General features: G+C 38.2%; 1 protein-coding gene across 1 annotated transcript in view; it reads left to right on the forward strand.

Annotated features, from left to right (window-relative positions):
• ATXN10 (ataxin 10) overlaps nucleotides 1-27855 on the forward strand; it is a 106464-nt gene that overhangs the window by 42525 nt on the left and 36084 nt on the right. The window contains 4 exon segments of the mRNA XM_059816780.1: nucleotides 1026-1106; nucleotides 7128-7293; nucleotides 12335-12443; nucleotides 15756-15925. Of these exon segments, the coding sequence (XP_059672763.1) occupies nucleotides 1026-1106; nucleotides 7128-7293; nucleotides 12335-12443; nucleotides 15756-15925 (526 nt within the window).

Consider the following 27855-nt stretch of genomic DNA (forward strand, 5'->3'; position numbering starts at 1 on the left):
TCTTCCTGTTAGCTATGTAGGGGATTACGGATACACAAAATAAACAGCTGTCAGCAAAGTGAAAAGTAAGGAGGAGGTGGAGGGAATGCTGAAATTGCTTGGTTTTCATATTATTTTAGCTATTTTTTCTCAGTAGCTTCATCAGCTCAGAGGATGTTCTGAGATCTGAACTGTAATTATTTTATATTTAGTAGATAGACACGCTGCTTTAAAAATGCATAGTTTAGTATCCGTGTACCTATGCAGCATCTATAACATTGTCAGTGCTCCTAGGAATGTAATTTGAGGAGAAAAATATTTTTACATACTTTGTTTTTTCCCATAATGCTGAGAGTACATGTCTGGGTTGAAATTAAATGACTAGCATCTGCTATTAGCTGCTGTGAATGGTGCTTGGGAAAGTGATCAGTGTGAACACTGGCATTAGCACAAGGGTCGACTGGCCATACCTACCTGCCTCGTAGAGCAAGGAGTTAGATTTAATTATCCACTTGGGTTCCTATTACACGAGGAGGGTATTTTTTGTAAGTTGAGAACAGTATTTTGCAGCCTTGTGTCTGATGAAGAAGTTTCCATTTGTTTTGATGCTTTGTTGAAATTGCTTTAAAAGAGAAATTATGTGGGCACTTTTTTAACTGTTTGGGCTTAAAAACAGTTTTGTGACGAGTAGCGTAATAGTTTTCAAGCTTGAACTTCGGCTTTTTGCTGAGATGCATAAACAATTGGATAAATGTTTTATTGTTTGAATTGTGGCATGCCTTTTGTATAACTGGCAAAAGACTCTAACCAGCTTTCCTTCAAGCATTTGAGTAAAAGTGTGCTGAATTGATGGGAAATGGCCATTGCTGTATTAGGAAAAATACTGCAGAACAATGAGCAATTACTTTGTGATAATTTGTATCTATTAGCAAATAGGACCTGAAGCATGTCACGCTGTCATCTACAAGTAAAAATAACCAGCACCATTTGGAGTAAATGTAGATGCTGTTTTTGTAGCACCAGTAACGCTTTGTTTTTTTCTTTAGGTTCTTGATTGTTACAGACCATATGCTGAAATGTCCAGAGCTGGTAAAAGCCCTCTATGCCAAACTGAGCAATCAAGAAAGGTAACCCCAAAAACCAATGTGGCTTTTAGTATTTAGCATTCCATATAGAGTATCCTGTTCACATGATTGAAAAACTGTGTGGTTTCATAGTTGGCACAAAATCTCTAAATACATGTTTCTATGTCAGTAATGGTTTTAAATTGGTTGGTTAACATTACAGCTTAGCCACAACTGGCAGTGATTTATGTAGGGTTGCAGAATCCAGGTTGGCGCCGTTACTCGGTAAAGAAATACTTCAGGAAAAAAAAAAAAGACAAGATTTCATGCCTGTGTCTTGATTTCATAAGAGCACCACACCCTGCAGTGTTTTACAGCTGTATTTGAAATGTCCTCAGCTGTTCATACTCCTGTTGTAATTACACTTCCAACTTTAGTAAAGGCTTCCTTTTAATTTCTTGTATCTAATACTGGTTAGCAGAACCTGAAAACCATAGATGTGCAGATGCCCATGATTACTTCTTTTAGTATTTCCACTATTGAAAATATAAAATGCTTCAACAACCCTTCACCTTGAAAGAAACTACCTAGTTTTCCTTCAAGTGTTTGAGTAAATGTATGCTGAATTGATGGGAAATGGCCATTACTATAATTGGGAAAATGCTCATGTAAAGATTCAGGGAAAATAAAAAATTATTTTGTTAGAATAATCAACTTTGGAAATCCTGTACTATAATTCTACAGCTCCTTCAACTGCTTGAAGATCTTGTGATCTTGTTTATGTATTCAACGTGGCTACTTTGTTCCCCATTCACCCAGGGAAACTGCAAGTTCCTCCTATAGTTTTTGCAGGTGAGAGACAAAGTAAACAAAGCAGTGCCTTAATGGGTTTTTTCCTGTGTGTTTTGCTGTGACTAAAGCCACAGTGTTATTACAAATGGGGGTACAGATGCTGATCAGAGATTATAAAGAAGCAAAAGGGATGGCAGGCAAAGAAAGAGTATATGATAGGTTGAGAACCATAGATAAAATATCATTAATGTATAGGTGTGGGATGAAAAACAAGGGATGGGAATGGAGGGAAATACTGTTGTCTTCCTTTATTCAGGCTGACCAAATGGCAACAAATGTGAGCTATGTGTTTACTGTGCCGGGAGGTGGAAGCTCCTTAACCAGTTAGCGGGAAAGACTGTTTTAAGTGAGTGAGCTGCGTTTAATTCTTTTGGGGGATGTCATGAATGGCTGTATGTCTTTGTAATCCCCTTGAGGACAGCCAGGAGTGGGTTAGGTTGTTCAGTTGAACTTAAAGCAATAGATGTGATCCATTTCTAGAAAGGTGTCAGCTGTATTTGTTGCACACACCATGCTACAAACAGTGATCAGCTGCCTTGACTGAAAGGCTTTTGGTGTAGGCATCATATGGATGATCACAGATTCACAGAATCACTAAGGCTGGAAAAGACCTGTAAGATCATCAAGTCAACCATCAACTAACACCACCATGCCCATTAAACCATGTCCCACAATGCCTCGTCCACATGTTCCTTGAACACCTCCAGGGATGGTGACTCCACCACTTCCCTGGGCAGCTTATTCCAGTGTCTCACCACTCTCTCAATAAAGAAATTCCAGCCTCATTTCCTAATATCCATCACATGCAGGATGGCTAGTCACAGCATATTTGCTGAATTTATTAATCAATCCCAAGGATTCTGCAAATCAAGTAAACTCAATTAAGTTTTTCAAAAACATAATCACAGTACAGTTTATTATGAATTCGATACTGCTTAATTTACTGTCAAACACATGGAAGTAAGTGGTCTGGAAATAGTCCTTTTGCATCTGAGCTATAGAAGAAAAGCCCGTCATGGCATCTTCTTATATGATGTTAGCATATTTAAGAATGCATTCTTTTGAGATATATGAGGAGACAAATCCAATTCAGATAAAAACATTTTGACTGTCATTAACTGGAGAAAAAAGTAACCGTATAAACCAAAGCATAGGGAATTCATTGTTTCAAAACGAGACAAGGAGCCTTCACCGCAAGAGTTGCCGCATTGGGTGTCCAATAAGGCTGACTAAGTCATAAAAATGAAGAAAGGACAGATGTGGTATTGAGGTGTCTGGGGAAAGCAGCTTGAGCTCATGAATATATGGTAACTCTCAGTTACAGTATTCTCTATCATGCACATTAAATACACTTACTTTAAATGTATTTACTGAAACGAAATTAACTATGCTGAGAAAGTTTGTGAATACATACGTTAGTGGTGACTCTCAAAGTTGGCAGTTGCCTTAGATAACCAAAGTATATGCAGTTGCATAACCGCAGTTATTTGCACTATTCACAGTATTCGCACTATTCTAAGTATTTCCTGTAATTGAAATCTAGTGCATTGGTGATACTGGGGCTGTGGTGCGTGCCATGAAGTAGTTCTTGTTGTAGAAGTGGATCTGGAATCTGAATTTTCAATTAAAAGACAAATTCCTGACTTCTGGACAACTTTCTCTTTCATTTCCAAACAAATTTAAGCACTTTGGTGTCGAATGTCTGAGTTTGCAAATGGCCTGAAATAAATACTGTGATAATACGATCAGGTTTTTTAATGGTATTCTGGGTTTGAAAAGTGTATGATGATGTGACAATGCCTGCTGTTTCTCTGCAAGTGGTTATTGCAGAAACATATGGCTACAGTATTGAGCCAAAAGATTGTAGATTCTTAAATTCTGTGCCAGATTTGAGATTTCCCTGCATGTGTGTGCAAGTATTTGGCAGAAGTATTTAGAAAAAGCCTGCTATGCTTTAATCCAAGTTAGCCTTGAGCATGGACAATGTAAGTTAATGCCCTGATAGTCTTAATTACATTGTAAAATCTTCAAAATGAGTACATCTGTGTTGTCCCTTTTAAGAAAGTGTCTTGCTTTAATTAACAGCAACAAAAATGCAACTGAATAGCAACTGCATAGCTTCGGGTGTTTTTAAGATGCTCAACTACTTGCATCTTTAGTTTGATTTTTGTGTTATTTCATGTGAAGTGTTCCTAGTGAATGATGTAGCCTTTGATCGAATTACCAGCAGGGAATGGGCACTCAAGTAGTGTAAGTGGCACCGCTTCTTGCTTATGTTCAGCTACAGGGCTGGTGATGTCAATGTTGTGGTGGGTTTTGTCCTTGGTAATGCTCACAGACACAGAATAGCTGAAGGTAGCATTGGATTATAGTCCTTCAGAAATTTACCAGTTTTCATTTAATAGAATGTTTACAAGTATCATTTGAAGATGAAAGCTCTGAAAATTCTGAGGAAGGACCTAATATGTCTCATAGAATTATTGCTGTCAGTGAAGTCTTTCAGGAAAGAGAAGTCCCAGTCTCAGAGAAAGAATGTCACAAGTGTCTGGTACTTGCTAAGAGGCTATGAACCAGGCATGCTTGACAAAAAAATTGTTTAGCGATAATAAAATTGGTAAGAATTTTACAATGCTATTTTTAGACAGGCTTAGCAGGACTTCACTTTATTTTGTAATAATGAGCTTCTACCTTTAAACTGCACTTTAATGCTGTGGTTTATTTGCAGACTATAGGAGACATCAACGTATTTTACTGATGATTGCAAATACTTTATAGTAGTTGTTCTAAGTTCTTGCCAATTTGATCAGCTTCAGGAAGAACTGGTTTAAATTTGGCTAGGGGAAAAAATGGCAAGAGATTGACAAAAAGTCTTCCTAAGTGGTGCCTAAAGAAAAGGAGGATGACACTTATGGCATGATCATTTCCAAATAGAAATATAGTCATAAATGTAATATACAAAATTATATTATAGATATTGAACTGAGTGTTACAAAAATTCATGATGAGACATGCTACAAGTGGTGCTAACAGTTGTCATATCTGTTGTACTTAGCTATAGGCAAAAAAGTAGCAACAAACTCTGTCATCTGAATGGCTAAACAGTTGTGAGATTGTTTAAAAGAAATGAGCAAATTGCATTGTGTGGGAGAACTAACTTGGAAAAATTCGGGTGAGTCTTGGAAGAAAACTGAGAGAAACAATAGAAGAAAGGAATGTAAGGGAACTTGCACCAGAACAAAAAGCGTTGCTCTCGGGAAATTGTTGGCTGAATGGCAAGACTTGCTTGAAATTCAGGGGAAAGATGGGCATGTCCTGAATGACTGTGCCTGGAAGAAAACTCAGGAAAACAATTTTGACTTGAATGCCTAAAGAGAACAGAAAACTTTAAAAGAAATTACATACAGGTGGTGTTTTAATGTCACTCCTGTTTCTCCGAAAGGATTATGGTTGTCTAAAAGGGCACCCGATCATATTGCAAGAGGAAGAGTAATGCAAAAAATTCCTCTATGGGCAAGAATTTCATGTCACTAATACAGTTTATGCAAGTATGTGGTAGCCCTCCAACTTCTTTACAGAAGGATTCCTTGTCGTTGTTAAACATGTATTATTTGGACTATTGATGCAACAGTAGTTGACTGGAATTCTGCTGTGCAGGAGATAGTATTTTATTGGAATAATTCCTGTGAGCAGCCTGTTCCCTTAGCTTAGCGTATGCTTGAAAGGCTCTAAACTTGGTAAAAACTGGCATGTAAAATCTAGCCCTGTCTTGGGGTTGAATGACACGTCTGTGCACGTAACTTGATTTTCGGATAGTATGCCAGATCTGAAAGCCTTTGTTCAGTTAGGCGTGTTGGGTAACTGGACTCTGGTAGTTTGTAGATCGGCAAGCGTGTGGTACCCAGCTGTAACCTGCAGAATAAACAGAACGGCTGTTCTGTGTCCGTGCTCTGTCACATACGTAAGCAAAGCCTGTGAGAGAGGTTACCAGTGTTTGACAGTCCTCTGTCTGGAGTCCACCCTTTCCCAAATGTGTTGAGCGCATTTCTGTGCTACCGTGTTGAAAAAGCTTTTTGTCCTCATTCAGGTAATTGTTTAATGCAGCTGTATTAATGACATTGAGGGTTGAGTTGAGCAAGAACTGAGTAGCTGTTACGTGATTAATAGGGGTGGGTTCCTGGAGGTTAATAAAGCAGTGACCGTGCTTTTTCCACAGAAAAAGACATTTCTCTTCCCCTTGTGACAACCTGCTTGGTAAATTTAAAAAAAAGAAAAAGCATTTGAACTATTCCACATGTTTAAATGTCAGTTCTTCCATCTGAATTGCAAATATTTTAGTGAAAGAAAACCCTGAGCCTGCTCTTGAATTCATTCAATAAATAGCACTCTTTCAGGTTGAGAGAATTACAGTGGGACTTCACTAACCCATGTGCTCCTCTGCGCTGGAGTTGAACAGGGAAGCTGTAGGAGGGCCTCTGCCACGTTAAAGTCCCACTTCCACAAAATACTCCCAGTTTGCCCTAACAACATGAAGGGATATCGGAAATAAAACGACATTAAAGCTGTTAAAATAAATGACCCAAGTACATTTTATAGAGCAGCTTCGTTATGTATCCATTTACTTGCTGGTTTAATACGCTGAATAACTATGACTGCATATATAAGCAATTAACTTGGATTTACTGTCGTCCATCTAGTGGCAATTATAAAACAGCTGTAAAGAACCGAGTGTGCATATCAATTTTTATTTCCCCTGTTTCTGCTCAGAATGTGTTTGGGGTTGGGGAGGAGAATTAGTGAAGGTCTGCATGCAAGGCAAGGGCTGTGAAAAGCTGGTATTTTCAAACGGAAGCTGTCAAATAGTCTGTGTTTATTTTGCTGAACTTAACAACAGCTTTTAAGAGCTGTTTTGGTGGAAATTTTAGACATATGGAATATGCATTCACAGTAATGTTATGTTAGGACATAAGAAATTAGAAATTGAAATAGAAAAATATTGACTTGACTGTCTGGCCAGATTGTATTAATTGAATGATGAATTAAATTAATGGTGTGCAGAAACAAACCACTGAACGGGAACTGATTGCCAGTGTTCATAAGACTTACAAATTTTTAAAAATCAGCTCTGTTACTAGCATGCTAATTGTATCATTTTTAACAACTCTATCTGCTTATTCTACTGATAATTCTATGTGGCTTAATGAATTTGATTAACAGCTTGTTTTCTGATTCTAGAGTTACTTTGTTAGAGCTGATGATGTCGAAAGTCAATGAGAAAAACCCAGTTACCAGTGAAGAAATGAATGTGTTCATGAGACATGCTGACTTCCTTGCAGGCTGTTTCCAAGAGAAATGTGAAGCTGTGCTCAAGTTAACTTCTGCAGCAGATGCAGAAGATGAGGTATGACTGATAAACATCATAGTACTAGAATCTGATTGTCGTTGCCACTATTACCCAAGTGACACTTGTGTACATTCCCAGTTTATATTGGGAAAGCAGTGGCAGAGTTCACAGGATAATCTGTAAGACAGCAGCCCAATTTTGAGGATAATAATTTGAGGATGACAAGGAATACGGTACTTTGAGATAGAAATAAATCTACCGCATTGTTAAAGATCTCAACGTTTTTTAAAATGTTCAAGTTGTCACATGTTTGGATGTTTTATTATGTTCTTACTAAGGATCACATCTGTAATTGATTTGGGTTGTGAATTATATTTATTCAAATATGAATCAAAACTTAAAATACTTATTTATAGGTAGGAAACAGCATCTCTCCCCCTCCCCCCCCTTAAAATTGGGGTAAAAATGGAGTAAATGCTTTTTTTCTTAGTAGTACTAAAGTAAGTAAAACCTGGGGTTTTTTAAAACTTAAATAACTTATGATAACTTGATAATTAATACATCATTAAGGTCCCAAATACTAGTTAGTTGAAAATGCATTTGGCTACTTGTAAGGCAAGGTGTTCCCAGTCTGTTCGGGACCTGGATCATCAAGTTCTGATCACACCGAGAGGGTGTGTGTGAACAGCTTGATGGCAGGGGAGCTGTCTGAAATGTATAGTGATCCTCCCTGTGAGCGAGGGCTTTCATTACTAACTCCTCCCTGTTTGCCAATGGTTTGGGGCTCTCTGGTGGACCTCACATGGCTCTGACAAGGCATCACTCCTGGGGCCAGCTAGTGTCCACAGCATCAAGTTGCAGAGCTTGCTGGGCTCTTAGTGGCAGACAGCTCCCATCTCCTGAGCACCCAGACACTTGCCCCAACTCCAGTCCACTTGGAAGAAATCTGTCATTGCTTCAGACTTAATGAACTGGTTCTGTTGAGGGTGGCCGCAATGAAGTCCTTTTGCAAGCTAAATAGGAAGGCTTTTATGGGTCACAGATGGTTTGTGGGTTGCACTTTGGGAACTTCTGATGCTGAGCTGAGTCCTAGATGGCCTTGTTTTATTTCCTCCTTATGAAGTATCCAAGAGTTGCTGGCTACTTGCCACACCATATAGTGCAGTAAGGAGGTTTAGGCCATCTAAGGGTAGAGGTCTTTTCAAATTATCTGGTGTTCTATTTTTCCTCTTACTTTCAACAAGCTGCTTGAAGATCTAACAATGCCTTTGGGGATACAGAAAACAACTTGCACCATAACTTGCAGTGACCTTATTTGTGCTGTATTAGGTCATCGTATTGTGAGCAGGCAGTGCCAGGTCATATTGGTCTCAGTTCTTGTTCCCTCTCATACAGATAAAGTTTCAATGTTTCCAGCTGATTTAGGGGTGAATTTTTTTTTGTTTTGTTTTTTTAAGACAACTAGCCAGAAAACTAAAAGCCTGAGAAATCTATTACGTTTTAGTCAAACGTAGAATTAGTTAATCACTGATTCTCACTGATTAATCATGCTTAGTTTCAGAAATGTAATTAACATCTTTTCTTAATACGATGTTTGAAAAGATACTTAAAAAAAAGTCACATCCAGCTCCTGTCTTGCCAAGTGACCATAGTGGTATATTGAAATTGTATTACCCAATATACATGTAGTCAGAAGCATTTTATTGTTAAAACAAAATTAACCTGTAATAGTTTCATTTGTAGAAACCCTTGAGAATGGCTGTCATAACTAATTTATTATCAAAGTAAAAAAATACTGATCTCCAAATGCTTTTATATGATAATGTTACACAGTATTGTGCTTGCCAGTTTTTTTTGTTTGTTTGTTTAAATGGGCACAAGAATTTTAAATGTATCTTGAGAGGTATTATGAAAAGATATTAAAAATCACTTTATGAGGAGGTGATAGTTGGATGCATAAAAAAGAAAAAAAACAATGACACAGTAATCTCTTCTTAGCTGTCCAAGAAGCACAGCTTCCCCACCCCCAACTGCTTAGTTTAAGTTATGTTAGAAAACTTAATTGGCTACTTCTGGAAAAGGTATCAGCTTGGCAGTAAGAGGACATATACTGAAACAAGTCCATCTCCGCCCCCCCCCCCCCCCCCCCCCGCCCCTTTTCTCTCTGTTGCTCTCTCCCCCCTCCCCCCTCCTTCCCCTCCCCCCCCCCCCTTTTTTTTTTTTTTCCTTATCCTGTGTGGTTACTTTCCAAGTATTCTGTGGTTTCAGTTCTTGGAAAAAAAACATTTGTTTGCGCCTAGCCAGAAGGAAGTCTCTGTCCAACTTGAAGGTGCTGGGACAGCAGTATTGAGAATATTACTGTATAACTTGCCCTGCTTGACACTGACATTTCATCCTTCTCTCACATAAACATGATGTGTGATAAGTTGAGTATCACTGGTGGGAAATGGGGATCCCTTAGTGAGCACAAAATATAATAGCTGAATAAATGGAGAGCAATGACAAGAATAGTTTTTAAAAAGTGGGTGTATATGCATATCGTGTGTATACATTTATTCGTAACAGATGCTTGCCAGGGGAAAAGATAAATTACAACTTAAATTCATAAAACTGTTTCTTTTCTTACTAGAAATGATGAAAAATTGCACCAATTTCTCTTCAGTTATATAAATATTTTAGTTTTTGTGTAAGAGTTGCACTTAACTGAAAAAAATGCAATTGTGCATGTAGAGTCTGTCATTAAAAATGCTTTAGGCAACATCTGTGATATTAAACTAATCTCTGCCTGGACTTTTCTGTGGCCCTGAAGCCAAGTGCCTTGGTCAGCCTGTGTCTGTACTAGTAAGCTGTCTTAGCCTCCGAAACTGGGAGGCCACATTTGAAAACTGTCTTTTGGGAACAGTCCTTGGACTGGCCTGACTCCCAAAATGTTGTCTGGGTGTCCCATCCACTGTTTAATTTATTATATGTAGACACTGCCTTTTTTCCCTAAGGAACTTCAGGTCTTGTAGCTTCCATCTCAAACCAATGAAAAGCTAATCATATGCTTCTGCAGTGCTTAAACCAATGTTTAAAATAGCTTTTCCATTATAAGCCTGACTTCAGCATCAGTTTGCTTTCACTAACTTTCAACCATACTTGCAAAATAAAACCCTTCCCTGGATTTTAAGTTCTTATTTCATCTCTTTATAAGGAACATCTTTTCTGAGTGTCTCTCAAAATATATTTATTTAAAAACTCTTCAGTTATTTCCTTATTTGCTTTTCTTATTGTAGCCACATCAAGATGGCTGTCAGATTTCAAAATATTTTGGGGTTTGAACAGCATCTTGTTGCTGAACTTAAAAAAGGAAGTGTTCTGCTTTATTGCCTTTTTTTGTACAGGTGGAGAGCGGGGGGGAAAAAAAAAATTGGAAAGTAAGGGTGGGGAGAACCCAACCAGAGATGTTTAAACAGTTTTTTTGAAAGTATGAAGTTTCAAATATAGATAAGAATTTGGGGGTTCTTTTGTGCTTTTTAAATAATCTGTTCATCTTCTCAAATTTAGATGGAACAGTTGCTGAACTGAGCCAGATGGTAGGATAAGAGAAAGGGAGAGATAGTAGTATAAAACTCTGGGGAAAAAAACATGTAGAGAACAGTGAAGAAAAGCATTTAAAAATAAAAGGGGCAGTGGTGTGTGAAAAAGGATAAGGCTGAGAAAGGAAAAGCCACACCTCATCATATCTGCTGCTATGGAGCTTGCATTATGTACATGGGCAATGGGGTACACATAACCAGCAAGGGCCGTTGTGCCTTACTGGTATAATTTATAGTTGCCTATTGATACTTGTTTGCTTTACAGTTGTAAAGCACGTAACCTTTTCTTGTGCAAAGTTGTTAAGTGTATGAGCTGAAGAGGCTTTTGGTTAAGCTACTGTCTTGTAACAATGCAAAATGGCTTAAAAATGGTCAATGCCTGCTTACTGTCTGTGAAATACACTTGGGGTAGTCTTACTTTATAACAGGACAATGACCAATGTATTCAGAGGCTGGTTTTGTGCTGTTGAAAGCAATTTATTGAATAACTTAGGGCAAGACCTGCACCTTCCTACACCTGTGTGAGGAAAAAAATGAAAATACAGCTTTAGGACCTGGCCCCTATACTGATTTGTTGTCTTCCAGGAGCATAGGAAGGAGCAAAGAATGGATATAATCATAGTACTTAACACTGAATGCTGTTGTTAATTTCAGATATGTTATATTGATTACGTAGATTCAAAAATTTTATACTGTTGGTAAGTAAATGTCTCTTTGTCCTGGACCAGACAAGTCAGGAATAGTTACTGTGACATGTGTCTGAGCCTTTTCAAGGCTACTTGCAGTTTATGTACCACACCTTGTGTGGAATCATCTTGCAGTCACAGTCTGGTTCTTGAGCAATCTGTGGTGTTCCAAATTATGCCATACGCTCTTAAGGTAGTTTCTGTAAGTGCTGGATTGTCGTTACAAGCATGCATCAACATAGTCTGTGAGGAAAAAAATAGGTCTCTGGCTGCATAAATAATATGCAAATAAAATAGTGTGTCTCATACCTAACCAAAATGCTGCATCTATGATCCCAATCCTATTTACCCAAGAATAATGTAAATTCTCGCAGCCAAAGTTCATTTGACCACAGAACTTTACAGAATTCCTGCGGATAACAAATTGGTGTCTTGCAGGCAGTGTTTGTGTCTTTAAAGTGGGACGCTCCTACTGAATAAACTCAAAGAAAACATTTATACAGAAATAATTTTCTCAGCTAGTAATTTTCGGCATTTCTGCTTTTGGAAGCTACTGTGTTTTTGTTAAAATTTTATCCCTTATGGCTCTGTTTTGATTTCCCCATGATTTTTCAGGGCACATATAACACTGACTGTAGAAAAGAAATTGTTGCAGTGTAATACATTATTGTAGAAGCATGTCCTCATTTTTATATAAATTTATTCTTGGCAGTTTAGAAGACCTGCAAGGAACCTGAGGTGCTGAGAGTTCCTGTCCTCTCTCTAGATAGTCAGTTTTATGCTCTTATGGTATCCTTCATAAGCCATTTTCAGAAATGTAATTTTCATTTACAGGAAGCACTGGTTACAATTCGTCTTCTTGACGTTCTTTGTGAAATGACATCAAACAACGGACAGCTACAACATCTACAGGCTTTGCCTGGTTTGCTTGAAACAGCCATAGGTGAGTGAAAAGCCACAAGGTTTATTAACTGTTGGCTTGCTCCAAATCATGTTGCTCTGGGAATGAAAATGTGTTTTTCACAGCTGGTGGTAATTATGATTCTGACCTTTTAATAAAATAAATAAATAGGAGATTGAGTTAATCTACATTTTCAAATATTTGATTTGTTCCTGGAATTTTTATGCTTCTCTACTTGCTCTGTTGGCTCCTATTACCCAACAGAGCCTTGATTCAACTGTCAGCAATGTGCTATTTATACAGTAAGAGTTGTGCAAAGGACAGCTGCTTCCTATGTTCTTCCACTGGCTCAATGTGCGTGGAAGAATTTCCTCAAGAAGTAGAAAACGGACTTTTCCATGCCTGTTCCCATCTGTTTCCCAAATTCATGAAAACTGAAAATAAGTACAGTTTGACTAAGTACATGTTCTTAACCAAATTCAGTGACTTTTAAAGGTCAGTTTGAAAGAAGCTTTCTTTTGCTAAGGAACAACAAGCGAAGGGCTGTACACAAAGAAATTAAGCCAGGGTAGTCCAGAGAGACCCTAAGTACTTGGGGAGGAAGGAGGAGGAAGTATACATATACTGACCTGTGCCTTCCTAAATCTTAGCACTTTCTGAGACTGAGACATTTTCTGATAAAATCGTGAACGTTTATGGATTTTAAGGAGAAATATGTACTATTTTGGCTAAAAAAAAGAAAAAGGCTGAAACAGCTGTTAATTACGACTATTTTGAGATGTTCAGAGGGTCCTTGCTGTAGGGGGGGGAAGAAAACAAACCCCCAAAAACCAACCAAACAAAAAAACCACCCAAACACCCCCCCCCCCCCCCCCCCCCAAACAACAAAACCTCTATTTTTGACAGTTTCATAGTTTTACTGCTTACAGGAAGATGACTAACAACGAGAGCTATTTTGCACGTGTGTTTTGAGGAAACTCAAAGTTATGCATTGTATCATCTGAATGTTTGTATAAGTCTTTCAACTTAAACGAGAATTTCAAGGAGCTGCAGATCAGTTAAGTTTAGAAGCCTGTAGTCCTCCTTTCTCTAGCTGTGCGCAGGCTGACTTTTCTCCGCAGCCGTCTCCAGGCTAATGAAATGGGTGCAGGCTAGAATATTACTACCATGTGCATCCTCTGTATTTCCCACATGCTCACAGTCACTAGGAATTTATCAACTTGTATGGTTTCTCTTTAAGACTACCTTTTGGCTACAAGACTGCTTTAATCCTGGATTAGTAAAAAGGGCGAAAAACTGTATTGATGTGTCGTACCACCTTCAGTATTTAGTTCTGAAGACCAGAAGAATAAGGATAGATAGTGCAAAAGATTTCCATCTAATAGATCTTTTGATAAAGCAGTTCTTCAGTTTATATCATGAGATATTTCCTATTGGAAATTACTAAAAGATTGATTGAAAGATCTGAAAAATATCTGAATGATCTTTTAATTATCAACTAAGGAGTGTGTTTTGCTATTTTCAGTAATTGTTGGATTAAGTTAGATGGTAATACTGCAGTGTTAATAATATCTTTAGCACTGTTAACAGCTTGATTGCACAGTGTTCGGGGAATATCACCAGGGAGGTAAATGGTCTTTTGGATTGAGGAGCATTTTGGAAGAGTTGCTCTTCAGAATAATGAGAAAACGGCAGACTGAGGTGTCCTTTAGTTGAGAGCGTGGGTGACATCCCATATTGCCGTGTTGTCTTGATGGGCAATGTTTGAGAGGAGCACTGTTGTCTCTGGGTTGGCATCATGCATGGAAGGTGGCTGCTTTTCTTCCAACTTTTCCTCTGCCTCCCTTTCCAGGTAGGTGCATTGCTCATTGTGTTTTTGTCTGCACTGTAATAAAATTTGAAGAGTTTTATTTACTCTTTTTGTGGGTCTCTTGTTTTGTTTTTAATCCTTCTGTTCAGGGGTCCCTCTTAAGGGCAGGCAGAAGGTTTGGGAAGACCATGGAATTCCCTCTTATGTGTTTGTGTGTGGGAAAATACTAAGACTATAAGGCAAGGAAGCCTGCAAAGTGAATGCCGTGAGAAGGATGTGAAACACTGCCGACTTTATGCATTTACAAACGCAAACTAATTTCTATGATAGAAGAATGTGTTTAAAAGCTAATTTATAATGACTTTTTTTAGGGGCAATCAGGAAATTGGTTGGTTTTTCCTAGTTCAAAATAAGAAAAAATATAAGTAATAGCTCTCATACGGGAGGTCTCTAGGCCCTAGTATAGTTTTGTATTTAAAAAAAAACCTACCAAAAATGTAGTTACCTCTATCAGCACAGAGATTTTTTTTTCTTCTCCTGTTTTAGCCGTCTGGGAGTGAAACTGTAATACAAGGACCTGTGAAGTTTCTTCTAATTTAAATGCAGGAAATCTAGTGCCCGTTCCACTATTGATGTTGTCACATCTGGAGCAGGAGGAGCATAGGGCTTAATTACTGCCCTGTGCTATAACCTGGTTTTGCTACATCTTTATTGTTGCAACGGAAGTTGCATGAAGCATCTTGGGGACAATGGCATGCCAGGCCGTTTATTAGTGTTGCAGGTTGCTTAGAGGATAAATAGTTCTTAATTTTTAAATACAGGCACAGCCTTTAGTGAATTGGCTTCTCAGTGGTATGGGCTCTCAGGTGTTCACATGATTTCAGCTTCTCTTCTGGGTGTGGTCTCTTTGTGGAATGTTGTTTTCACAGATTTTAGTTTCCCTTCTCTCTGTCTCTCTCTGGAGCATTGTAGAAAAAATCCTAGTTGCTGTAAACTATCATTTACCGTACAGGAACATTAGTATTTCTCAATTGACAAGATTATGGTACTAAAGGATTTGTAACGATGTGTCAAGGTGCTAGATGTACTCTAAATCTTTCCTTATACTACAGAGCTAGCAACAGACTGGAGAAGAGAGAAAAAAGTAATTCACTCATTAGTATGTGTTGCTGTGACAAGTTTGAACTAAAGGAAGTTTTTAAAAAAATTGTTTTTAGAAATGTATTTACAGTGCCACAGTCATCAACAGCCTACAAATTCTGACTCTTCAAGTAGAGACCGATAGCACCAGCCTTCAGACTTCATGTCTGAACGATGTAAGTGTGTAAAAAGGATGCAAAAGTACCTTCTGACCTTGTGACGACCTTTTATGGTTATACTAGCACAAATTAAGAAATTAAGAAAACTTTCAAAGTTCTTTTGACGTATTGCTGAATATCTGAAGTTACGTTGATTAACTTTGAACCTCAGAATTAATAGTAAAGCTCTATGCAAAGTGATACTAATTTTCATGTGGTAATTAATTAAAATATTGTTTTCTGTAGATACCCTGAGATTAACTCATCTTGCTGGGAAACAGGCTGTAAATATTTTCACTGCCACACATGCTATGACAGAGCAGGAAGAAATTTCACATCCAGCTGTGGGTTTTAAATCTCATCTCATTCGTTTGATTGGAAATTTGTGTTACAAAAATAAGGAGAACCAAGACAAGGTAAGGTTATACATTTTTCTGACAGAACTCTTACATGTGAACAGAAGTGTATGCCTAACCATGACTTTACTGATGAAAATATATTGTTGATCTACAAGTAGAGATTAGAATTGGTCAGGTAAAGTAAGTAATTTTTTTTTTTAGTGTCTTTGAGTTACTATAACAGGTATGCTAACTTTTTAATAACAATGTGATGTGTGCCTGTCTATCTTTTACTACAGTCCTAAAGAGCGCAAGCCAATTCCTTTATTGTTTTCACATTTGCACTTTCTTTGAAAAGAAAATGTCTGAGGCTAAACCTCAACTTCACTTTGAAGGGAAATGGATGGGAATTGTTGCATTAACTTAATTTAAAATCCTTGAATTAGTGTCTAATGCTTTTTTCCTCCCCCTCCTTAAATTTTTTCATGCCACTTTAAAAATGTAGGTCTGCTTCCATCAAATCACTTTGAACCCTTTATCTTTAGAATTCCTGTATGGAAAATTAGTTTTGTTTCCACAATGAGGAAAAGAGGAAACAGCAGCATGTTTTTAAATATGAAACCTTTATTTCTTCAAGTGACAAGAGATATGGCTTTCCTCTAGGACTTGTTAGACTAACCTAATTTCAGCAAGAAAAGCAGTAATGAAATAATGTTGTCTTGCAGTTCATCTGAGCACTTCCAAAAATCATGGAGGTTCCTTTTTTTCATTTGGTCTAAGCAACCACGTAGTGTATTACAGTAGCCTCAGCTTAGTGAAAGCTTTCTGTTTCTCTAGTTCTTCCTTGTGAGTTCCTTGTTGTAGAGAAACCCTCTGTTGATTCCTGTATCTTCCTTTTCTCTTAGAAGTATCTTTCCTTATGTCAGCCTTATCCTGGAATGAAATGGTCTTGAGCAGACTTTATATTTGATATTTGTTATTGAACAGGGAAATTTGGGATTGTTTTCCTTCCTTTACTTCATTAATTTGAATCGAAGTTTTCACCTGCTTTCAGGGAAGCAATTTATAGGTAGGAAAATGAAAAACATAGAAGAAAGGCTGTATCGAAGGATTAAAGGAGATAATGGAGTATTTTTACTTTTTTCTTTCGATGTCAATGAGGCCCATGTCAGCAAGTACCAAAAATACAGTAATTAATACTGGTTACTCTGCAGGAAGTTACATATGATGACATACTCTAAGTCTCGTTCTGTGTTACCAAGGAGCTATTGAGACACCGAGTACTGCAAAATCAATCTCTGTTAGAAGCTTCTGTTTTCTAAGTATTTTTTGTTGTTGATTACTTCATTTTACAAAGACAATAGATTTCTTTTGTACTGATGCCATCAAATCTGGTTTCAACTGCTGCAGTGTCTACCAAGTTAGACTTTTATAATGGCAGCAGGGCATTTTCATAGTGTATAAGGGGAGTGTTCCTTGGGGTTTTTTCTGCAGGGTAGAGAGATGGAAAATCTGAGGAATACTACCCTCTTTGTCTGACAAATGCTAATAATATGGGCATGTAGATGGAAAATATGGTAATGATCCTCCCTTTCTTAATATTACAGTATATAATAAAAGATTTTAATATTACTGAAAAATAGTAGTAATCCTATTAATCAGTCTTGCATAGCTGTGGCTCTGACCTGTTATGATGTAATATATGTTTATGTAAGTGAAATATATTTTTGTGGAATACCTTATGATAGTGGAGGGGAGGGGGTTGCTTTCATTTTGAAAGGGTTGATTTACTGCTTATTGTTCATTTTCGCTGGGATTTTCAAAGGGCCCTGGAGCGATTAGGCATGCAGGCTTAGTGTTTTCAATGGAAGTTGGGTATTAACTTGCCTTAAACTGCCTGCAAATATTATTGCTTTATGCTGTCTTGAAAATTACTTACATTCTTGTGTGTGATATCATGGAACATTATTTAAGTGCCGTTGAAACTTTAGAAATGCCAATAGTATCATATCCTGTCTGTACCTTCAGTTTATTTCATACATTTAAATTGGTTCTGATAAATGCAGTTGTCATTTTAAGGCAGTTTCCATACATAAACACATGCTTGTGAGGACAGGGCAAGCAGCCCATATCATTGCACAGGTAAGAAAACTGAAGTTCTGAGATGGGAGTGAATTGTTCAAAGTGGTGCATGTGTCAGACCTAGAACTGAATGGAAATGGGGTTATTTCCTGGGTTCCCACGTCTCTCTTCAGAGTAGTAGCTCACAATATAGGTCTTATTTTATATCCATTATTGAGTTTACACAGAGTTCACCTTCTATATTCAATCAAAAGTAATGTAATACAGGGTAGATTGTGTCTTTTATATAACCAGCCAACTGACCAATGCATCTGAGACCTTGGGCTTTACCGTTGGCTATTGCTTTTGTGTGACTTACCGCGTGAATTGTAGGCACAAGCTGGGGAAGTGGCTTTCTCTTCAGTCCGTTTAGTTGGTTGCCTGGCATGAGAGAGCTGCATATCACTTACCAAAGGCTCTTGAACAGCACTGTTAGTATTCTGACTCTTAATGAACTGAGGCTTTCACACTTGTTTTCTCTAATATTTTTCTGTAATTTCCAGTCCCAGTAGAGCTCTTTTCCTAGTAACAATGATAACGCATTAGTAAATGGAGTATTAGCACACTACTTACAAGAAATAGTAAAAAATACAGCCCCTATTTTTATAATATAACTTCAGTGCTGGTTGTTGGTCTGCCTGACTTGTTCTGAAAACAGAAGTAGTCCCCAAAGACTTGGGGCTCAAACGGTGACTTGAGCTAAGCCCTCCGAGTGGAGACAATTGCATCACTGTCTTCAGGAGCTTCTTCAAGAGTTGAGTGACAACCTGCTTGTTCTGTGGGACTTGAGCCAGCCTATGCCTCATGCGGTGTGTGTCTCCTGAAGCATGATGGTGCAGTCCTACTGCATGGCGTGCTAGTGACAGAGTTAAAGCAACAGAGAATGCCTGGAGTAGGAGGATAATTGCTCTGCCAAGGCTGCTTCTCCATCTCTGTTTACAGTCTCCACCTGCTATAAGAACAATAATTGCAGGGGATTAGTGCACTGGTTTGTTGGCAGTGGTGAAAAAGCTTGTAATGCTTTGGAACAGAGAAGTGTCTTGCTAGTGCTTTATTGCTTCTTCACTTTCTGTTTAAAACCGTTCTTTGTTTTTAAAAAGCGTTCTTTAGCTTGTACTCTGTTAGCATTAGGAATGCGCTCTTTACAACTTTTCTTCCTCATAGCTTTATTTACACTATTGTGATAAGTTCTTAAGATATAAGGGAGTGGGCAGACATTTGAGCTGTAAACCGAGATGCAGTTATTAAAATTGGTCTTGCCAAACTTGCTGCCCACTTGCGTGTTTTGCGAGGCTGGATGGGCTGGTATTTGTAAGAGAAGTGTCTGATAATATGTTCATTTTGGACTGATACGTGTTGGGTACATGCATGTCCTGAGTTATGCACACTCAGGACATGCGTGAAGAGGAAAGAAGAACAAATAAAAGTGCTGTACTTAGGACACCAAGTGTTGAGCTAGCTCCCTGTTGAACCTGCCAAGAGCCTGCAGTGGATGTGCAGTTCTCCTGTGCTTTCTTTCTCTGTAGGAGGAAGAGCTGTCAAGAGTTATTGGCGTACATGTGGAGCAGTCCTGTGGCTTGTATTCTGTTATGTCTCCTTCACAAAGATGCATTTTATGTTTTAATTAAATATACTGGAAGGGAGGAGGTAGGTTCTCAGGCTGAGCAAGGAATGAAGGTTTTGGCTGGTAGTTGATGAATGAAGCTAGCAGAAAGAAAAAGTGAAGATTCCTCCATACTCCCCTCACCTTGTTTGACTTGCCTTCTAAACACCTTAGGTTTATCATCTGGACAGAATTCACACTGTTTTCTTGGGGGGAGACTTTAGGCACTTGTTTGCCACTCTCACCTGTAAAGCTATGAAGTGATGGATTCAGTGCAGCTCTTTTTGCTGGTTTAGTGTAGTAGAAGTGTTTAAATAAAGAATAAAACTTATTAAAGACACCTAGTGAATGAAGTATAGAGGATATAATCCTTTATTGTAGAAATCAAACAAATACAAAATAGGTCATAGCAATTAATCTGCACCCCTATTTCTTTGTTCATTTACAAGAATATGTACTGGAAGGTGAGATGACTAATCTCTGCCTTATTGTGACAGATAGCACTGCTCTGCACAACCTTATTACCTTTCCCTAAAACTGTTGTTTATGTAGTGAGGTGTTTATGCAGTATGAGTTGTTTAAAGTACATGATTTAATTGCAAGTGTCATCAGTACTTGAATAAGCAATGAAATAATGTAGACCTTATTCTGCATTGCTTCTCTTCCTCTCTTGTAAAGAGAGGAATTACATAGACTTCAATCACATAACCTTGCTAGAGTTAGTAAATAGGGAATTGAAAGGAAGTAGAAAGCTTGACAAAGTTTAATTACAGTCTTTATTCACTATTCACTTTAGTTCACTATTACCTCTGAGATCAAACAGGGGAATCTGAATTGCCGGGCGTTCTGTCCTGTGAAAACTATTCCTAAAGGATGCAGCGTTGTCTGGAACAAGCTAGTTGCGAGACATGAGCTGTGTTCCTTGCAACGGGGGAGCAGCCAGCTGGCAGAACATCGGCGTGCTGAGATCATGCTGTACTGTTGCCTTTTGAGAGGGATCCTGAAGGGAAAAATTGTGACGTTTCTGAATGCAAAGTTAAGCCTAACTTAGTAAGAACAAAGCATTTGGCTTGGGTTTGGTGCTGTAATCTGGTTGCATTGGCTTTGCCATCTTTAACTGACTCTTGTTACAGATAGGATAAGCAGTTTATTGCTACCTGCTTATTTTGTCTAGCAGTAGAGTTAGTACGCTGGGACAGTTTGATACACGCTGAGAGATCTCTATCCCCTGGAGAATAGTGAATACACACAAGTGTATTTTTGAGATGTCTCTTTCTTAATCAGCCTATTAAAAGCAAAACCGATCCCCTCAGGTAAAGAAAGCAATCCATACAAAGGACATTTTAGGTACTGGGGATGCTGATGGACCCAATGATAGGATATTAATCTCGGAATGTGTGTGTTTCGTTGGTAAAGTTGTTCTGTTGTAGGGGAAACAATTTTAAATACAGTGTTGTCTTTGGTACTGGCACCTTCTTACCTAAATGGAATCACTCTAATGAGGTGAACAATTTATGAGGGAAGTTTTTTCACATGCCTGTTGTTTATTTGAGGTGGCAGCAATGCTTCCTCTAATGCAATTATATTGGGTTTTGTCAATGCAGAGTTGAGAAAGGAAGTCTTCTGGGAGAAAAGGAAAAAAAAAAAAGGAAGCTTCTGCAGTTAAAATTGATCTTAATAAAAGTAGCAAGTAAAACATCTGGATACTGTTTAATGTGTTTAATGTAACTTGGATTTTTTTATAAATGTCTAAGCCAAATGGTTTTATATGAGACTAGCTCCTTAATTTGAAGATTATTCTGCCTGAAAGTATGAACAAGATTTGACTTGTTTGGAATTCAGTTTTCCATTCTTTTTTTCACTGGGGCAGGGTGTGCAATGAATCCAGTTAGAATACAGTTAGAAAAAGGTGCCAGCATCCATAGATCAAATTGTCACCATTCAGCTCCTTAACTTAATCTTCTTGCTGTAGTGATTATAAAATAGAAAATTTCAAACTGAGGACAAATACTTTGGTTTATTTAACAATTGGCTCTTTCTCACCTTTGGTTTTCAGAAAGACTGTATGAGCTTATCTGTTCTTTTTCTTCAGGATTAGTTTAACTTTTTAAAGTAATTACATTCTTCCTGGCATGGCAGGATTTGGAGTTACTTGCAGTGAGGAACATACCATGTTTATCTGCATGTCGTGTTGAGAGAGGGGGGAGAGGAATAAACCACTCTGATTTCTTCATTAGAAACCTACATAATTGTGATTATTATATTTTCCTAATGTTAAACATAAGCCTAAAATGGAAGAGTGTGTTGATTTGATTTAGAGTTGAGCAAAAAAGGAGGAGCCTTTTGGATCTGGATGCTCTGAAGTGGTGAGCTCCTGCACAGCTAACTGTAAAGTTCTGCATGGTTCCACTGTTTGGATGGGACTATTCTAATGTTGTAGCCAGCTTTCTAATATTGTAGATATCTGTATTTTTTTAATATTTTGCTAGATAAGGACAAAACATTCAGGGTGTTGCAGGACTGAGCCCTTTAGTTGGTAAGTTTTGTCTAGGTATAGCACTGTGAAAGTCATCAGTAAAGCTTAAAAGGGACTTTCTCACAGAAGTGCTTTAAAAGCCTAGGTTTTGCTGTGGAAATGAGATCTCTACCTATCTAGTATAGAGATACCCCAAGTAGAAAAGCATCTGTGGTTCAAGAGTGTCTTTAAAAGTCTCTGTTGCAACATGTAAGGTAACAGTCTCTAGTCCTGGTCCCATACGGATTTTGTTAGTCTTCAGCTCTGTCGCAATCATGAATCCTTAATGAAGAACCAAGATTTTCATCAAAGTGCTAGAGACTGTTAAACAAAAAAGAATCATGAGATCTCTAAGTGGACAATATGAGTAATAAAGGGTTGGTGTGGAGTTTTTTCGCCCTGAGGTCAGAGATGCATGCCTAATGCAGTATAGTTTGTAAAGCGCTGAATAATTTTTAAAACAATGTGATTCATTTGTTGTTAGAGAATAATAGAAAACTTCATTCTGTTGTGCTGCCTCGTTATAGGCAATAAGTTAATGTTCCCTCTTGTCCTGCTCCTATTCCCCCTTCCGCCCCACCCATTTTTTGCAATTGATACAGTTGATCCAGTTGTTCCTTGTAACTTGTCCGGTTTGACCAATTTCACTTGAAGCCTTGATCATACAATGCATAGGAATTTTTCTCGTGCAAGGAACTTAGATGCACTTAGGTACAGTCAAAGTTTCATATTAAAGGTAATTTTAATAGTGCATAAGCTATGTTTTTGTTTTTCTTTAGGTTTTATTTTAAACGGCTTCCATTTGATATTTAAATTGCATACGACATAGAGACATTTTCACATATTGATTGTCTGGATATGCTCAATGATTAGGTGAAGGCAGACATATATACAGTACCATACTTCCCTTCTAGTATGTTATTGGCCTGCTTCATGTGGACGATTACCATAATTATCATCTAACAGATAAAGGGGTATAAAGATCAGTGTGTATATTGATATGTTCTCATGAATCATAGGCTGAGACTTTGACCAAACCTTGAATATACATAAATGTAAACTACATTGGTGTCTGCCAATGTGTAGATGTCTGTAGAATGATGATTTTATGCAACATACATTTGCCAAAAGCAAGAACAGGACTTGGGCATTTTGGAGTAAAAGAAAGATTGTGGGAGGAGGATTATTCTTGTGAAGCTCATAGTGTTTTAAATTAAGATGTTGGATAGCTCTGGAAATTAAATTAATTGCTTTGATTTATAGTGGAGAGGGAAGATAGAAAAGAGTAAGATGACTAGATGTCTTCTAACATTCAAAATTAAAACAAGCTGGCTCTGCATACATTTCCAAACAGTCAGTACCAACTTAGAGGCTTGCTGGCCTCTTCTTGACTCTCAACGGTTTTTTGAACCCTATTTGGTGTTGAACCCTATTACCACTGCGGTGCATCACAGGGCTCTAGCCCTTTTTAAAGGAAAGCTCAGCACGTCATTGTCAAACATCCATTTCCAGACCTTTTTTAAACTCACAATAAGCACTTATTCTAAGTGTTGAAACTGCATCTATAGCATTGATATTTAATGTGCCTGTTTTAAGATGAGCAGCTCATGTAAAAATACTAATTTTAAACCAGACTGAAATCTGAAAATAAGGTATTGACCTTTATATGGAAGAATTCTCAGAGGTTCCTGCAACTCCTTTCCTGGTCCAATGGGCTGAGTAGTAGTTATCATACATGTGGCAGTCATGAATTAAACGTGGTGTTCACCAGAGAGCATTTCATGCTGTTGCAGGCTTTTTAGACTTGTTGGTTTGCAGAATGGTCTGATGTAGTACTTACTTGAAAGGTGTATTGTGTGGCAATCCTCACTGCTTGGAGTCGTTTCTGTAATGAACTGGTACCTATACAACGAGGGGGTTACAGCTGGTGATGCAGCTATCACGGGTGGTTGTCAGTGTGTTATCTCCTTTGTAAAACAGAGGAGTGTTCTGGGCTTTGTAGGCACTTTCTCTCTTCAAGAATAGCCTCAGCATCTGTTGGTCAAATGCCCTGATTTAAAGTCCACTGACATAAGAAAATGCCTGCTTTTCTCAGCAATCTCGATCAGCCTCGTCATTTCTTTTTCCAGGTGTATATTCTGAGGCCTATAGAGCTGGGAGGTGATGTTGCCTAGCTTCTAGAAAAAGGAGTCTGGGAGTCATGACAACATTTTTTCCTTTCTCCAGCCTGGATTTGGATGCTTTAGTAAGACATGGGATGTTGAAGTTCTAATAGCTTGCAAAATATTCTGAGGTATTAAGAGGGGTTTTGTTGTTGTTGTTCCGGATGTCATTCTCAGTTAAGAGCACGGTATCAACCAAAAATGTTTCTTGCTAGTTTACTAGGTGGTGAAGAACTGAATTTGTCTGGCGTACTCAATGTTAGGAAACCCGTTACTAAAATAACCACCTTCTGATGTGGCTAATATAATACTAAAAAAAAAAGGCTCAGAAGACATACAGGACCCTGTATTGCAGGAAGGGGGTTTATCTGTGTTTCCTGCTTTTTGCCAGTGTTATTGATTGCTGGGGGCAAGACCACCATATGTGGAAGAATGTCTACCTTTCTGAATACTTTTTCTCCAGCTCAGATCTGAGCTGTTAATCCAAATTCTTTCCACTTTTACTGGTGTCAGATACAAGCGACATATATTTTTCCATTACTATAACAAGGAATTTCATTAGTTTTCTATGTTGTTTTTCATTGTTCTAACCTCAGCATGAACTTTGAGTTTCCCTGTCTTTTCTTAACTGCCATCCCACATACAATTTTTTATTTTTTTTTTTTTTAAAGCTGCACCAGAATTCACAATGGGCTGATGTTATAATGCTATGAGTGTTGAACATGATCCCTTTTGGATACATAAAACTTTTTCTTCCTTTCCACTTATGAGAGGTTATGTTTGCTGTTTTAATTACCCTGCGAGGCACAGGAATCAGTCATCTTTTCATCTGTTTCCTGGGTCGTTACTAAGTTTCGGTTACTGTGAGATACTAAATTTTCTCAGCTTGTATTTTTATGACAGTCCTAAAGTTTGTAAACATAGATACAAGCAAAAAAAGAAGATTTTTTGTTTTGTTGGGTGTTGAGATTTGGCCATCACTACTTGTCATCTGTCAGTTCAGTTCACGTTTTGGAAGCACCAGCAAAATAGTTCCGTTGAGGAAATAATGAAACATGACATATATGATAGACTACATTTTGTGATGAATCTGCTGCGGTAAGTCTTGGTTTTAGTGGTACTCTGTGCTACATTCAGGATGAGGAGGACATGAAGGAGACTTTGTGTGAAGGCTTGTGGAAGGGAGTGGTGGAAGATCCCTTGCCGTTGATCAGCAAGCAGGATGCTAAAGGCGTGCCACTGACTCCTGATATTAACTTCCCACCAAAACCAGAGAAGCATCAAGTTAGACAGAAGCTTACAAATGCGCTTACAGAAGTTGGGTGTCCAGTTTCTGTTTCATCGAAGTTACTTAACTCCCTCCACTCCTGTGGCAGCCCATCATCACGGTCTGTAGAGGCGTAATGTCTTGCAGGTTTCAGCCTGGCTTTGCCTTATCAAAAAAGCAGCTGTGAGCCTTCAGTTCTCTTTTCCTGTGTGCCTTCAAGCCAGTATAACTTGTTGCTAGCCCTGAAAATTGTTTGCTAAAACTCCTGTTGAAGCAGGTGAGGCCATATCAGAGCACCTAGTCTTCAGATAGAGGCCAAACATTTGGTTTTCTTAGGTTTTTTTTTCCCCCTTTCTCCTGTTTTTTTTTGTGTCTTTGGGAAGAGAAAGGAAACTGCAGTGCCTGTCATCTGCAGTTTTGAATTTCTGCCATTAGGTGATGCTGTTTGTTGTAAATTACAGACCTGCATTATTCTGCTCTTTGCTGTTCAGTGTGGCAATGCTTGAGCGAAGTTTGGTGATGCTGGTGCCCAAAGGGAACAAAAGTACTTGAATAATCTCATTTTTAAAGGCTGCAGAACCAGAAGGGGGGTGGGGGAGAGGGAGGTGGGGGTTGAAATCCCCATCCTTTTTTTGTTGTTCTGGTTTTTTAAATTGTGCTCTGTTAGACAGTGAGGGTCTACCTGTTTGAGTGGTAAGCCTGGTTTATCCTGCATGTCATGATCGTGTTAGGTCATAGAGGAAATGAGTCTGGTTAAATTGTGCACCATTTCCAACATAAACAGTCCTCTCCAGGATTGTTCTTTTTTCACTTACTTACTACCAAGCTTCTAAATATGTCTCCAAAAAGGGGTATCTCACATATTGTAGAGAGTGTTGATATTAACATGTCTGGATACTGGAGCTTGACTTTTCCTGTTACTTTGGAAGTTGCACAGTTTTCTGTAGAGCTCCTACATAGTTCAGATATTTAAAAGGAAAAATGCCTATTTTAGACCAGGAAAATAGTTCCAATCCTACATAAGCCAATGGGGACATTAAATGACTCTGCAGTGGCTTGATTTTTCTACATTTATTGTGTTTTGCTGATGGTAGCAGTAACATAAAATTAAAGAGTATGAGAAACAATGCTAAAAAAGCCTTCTTTTTTCTCCTAAATGAGCAGTTACACCAACAGTTCATGTGCTGTATTTGTCTTGTTCTGGTAAAAATTTAATTTCTAATCTACTTTGTAAGTCAAAAATAGCAGCAAAAAATTCTTCATTTTAGGCATTTAGGAAGTTTATGCACTCTAAATCCTTTTTATATGTGTGTATTGCAGTACTTAAAATTTGAATCTGTTAGCCGTGGTTTACACTTGAGAAATATTAAAGAATGGAAAAGGGTGTTTTGTTTTGATACTTGCTGAAACTAATTGATATACTGATGTCACATTACTTGTTACAGCAGATCATTTCTTTAACACGTGGGCAGACAAAAGCCTAATTCTGATTTAGTTTTGTCATTTCTGCAGCAAGAGGGGATGGACTGTGATTAATGGCTATAAATCTACACTCTTCAGATCATGCTTATATAAGTAGGAAAAAACCCCACACCTCACTTTTTGTCTACGTAGGCTTTGTGACCCTTTGGGGGTAAGGGGGCAGTGGGAATGGAAAGACAGAAATGCCTAGGACTGTGCAGGCGACACGCTTACTGTTCCTTCTTTGCATCCTTGAACAGGTTAGTGGGGCTGTGATTTCTCCATGGCAGTGTAATTGCTGGAAGCAGGGAGTGGAGCGAGCTGCCCCTCTGGTGCTGAGCTCTTGGTGCTGCTTGTAGACCTCCTAGAGACACAGCTCTGGAGGGAGGAATGTCTCGCCTGTCGTGGAGCGCAGGCTGCTCAAGCTGTCTGTCCATTAATGTATATTCAGCAGGGCAATAGCAATTAATGAGACCTAAAAAAAAAAATTACTCAGTTGGAATTTATGTTAAATGTGGAATGACATTCTACTATTTGAGTTGCAGGTATGCTGTGAAGGGTGTTCTTTAAAAGTTGAGAGAAGTGTGTACTGTAACTGCATTAATGCTAACTGAGGAAATGCTTATGTCAACTCTGATAAACTAATTGAGATATTTATTAGGAATGAATAATAAACAAGAATAGATGATTCTGAGAAGGCAGAATTACAAAAGAATATTATGAAAGCCAAAGTCCTTCCTTGCCCATTGCTAAAGTTTTAATAAAATACTGTTGCACCAAAGTGCATTCTAGTTAGCATTCAGTATTCACTATGTCCACAATTTGCTCTTTTGTTCTTAAACTAGACAGTTGAGAGAGATTTCCACTGCACGCTGTCAC

Source organism: Gavia stellata, chromosome 4 (assembly GCF_030936135.1).
Source record: "Gavia stellata isolate bGavSte3 chromosome 4, bGavSte3.hap2, whole genome shotgun sequence".
Classification (NCBI taxonomy): Eukaryota; Metazoa; Chordata; class Aves; order Gaviiformes; family Gaviidae; genus Gavia; species Gavia stellata.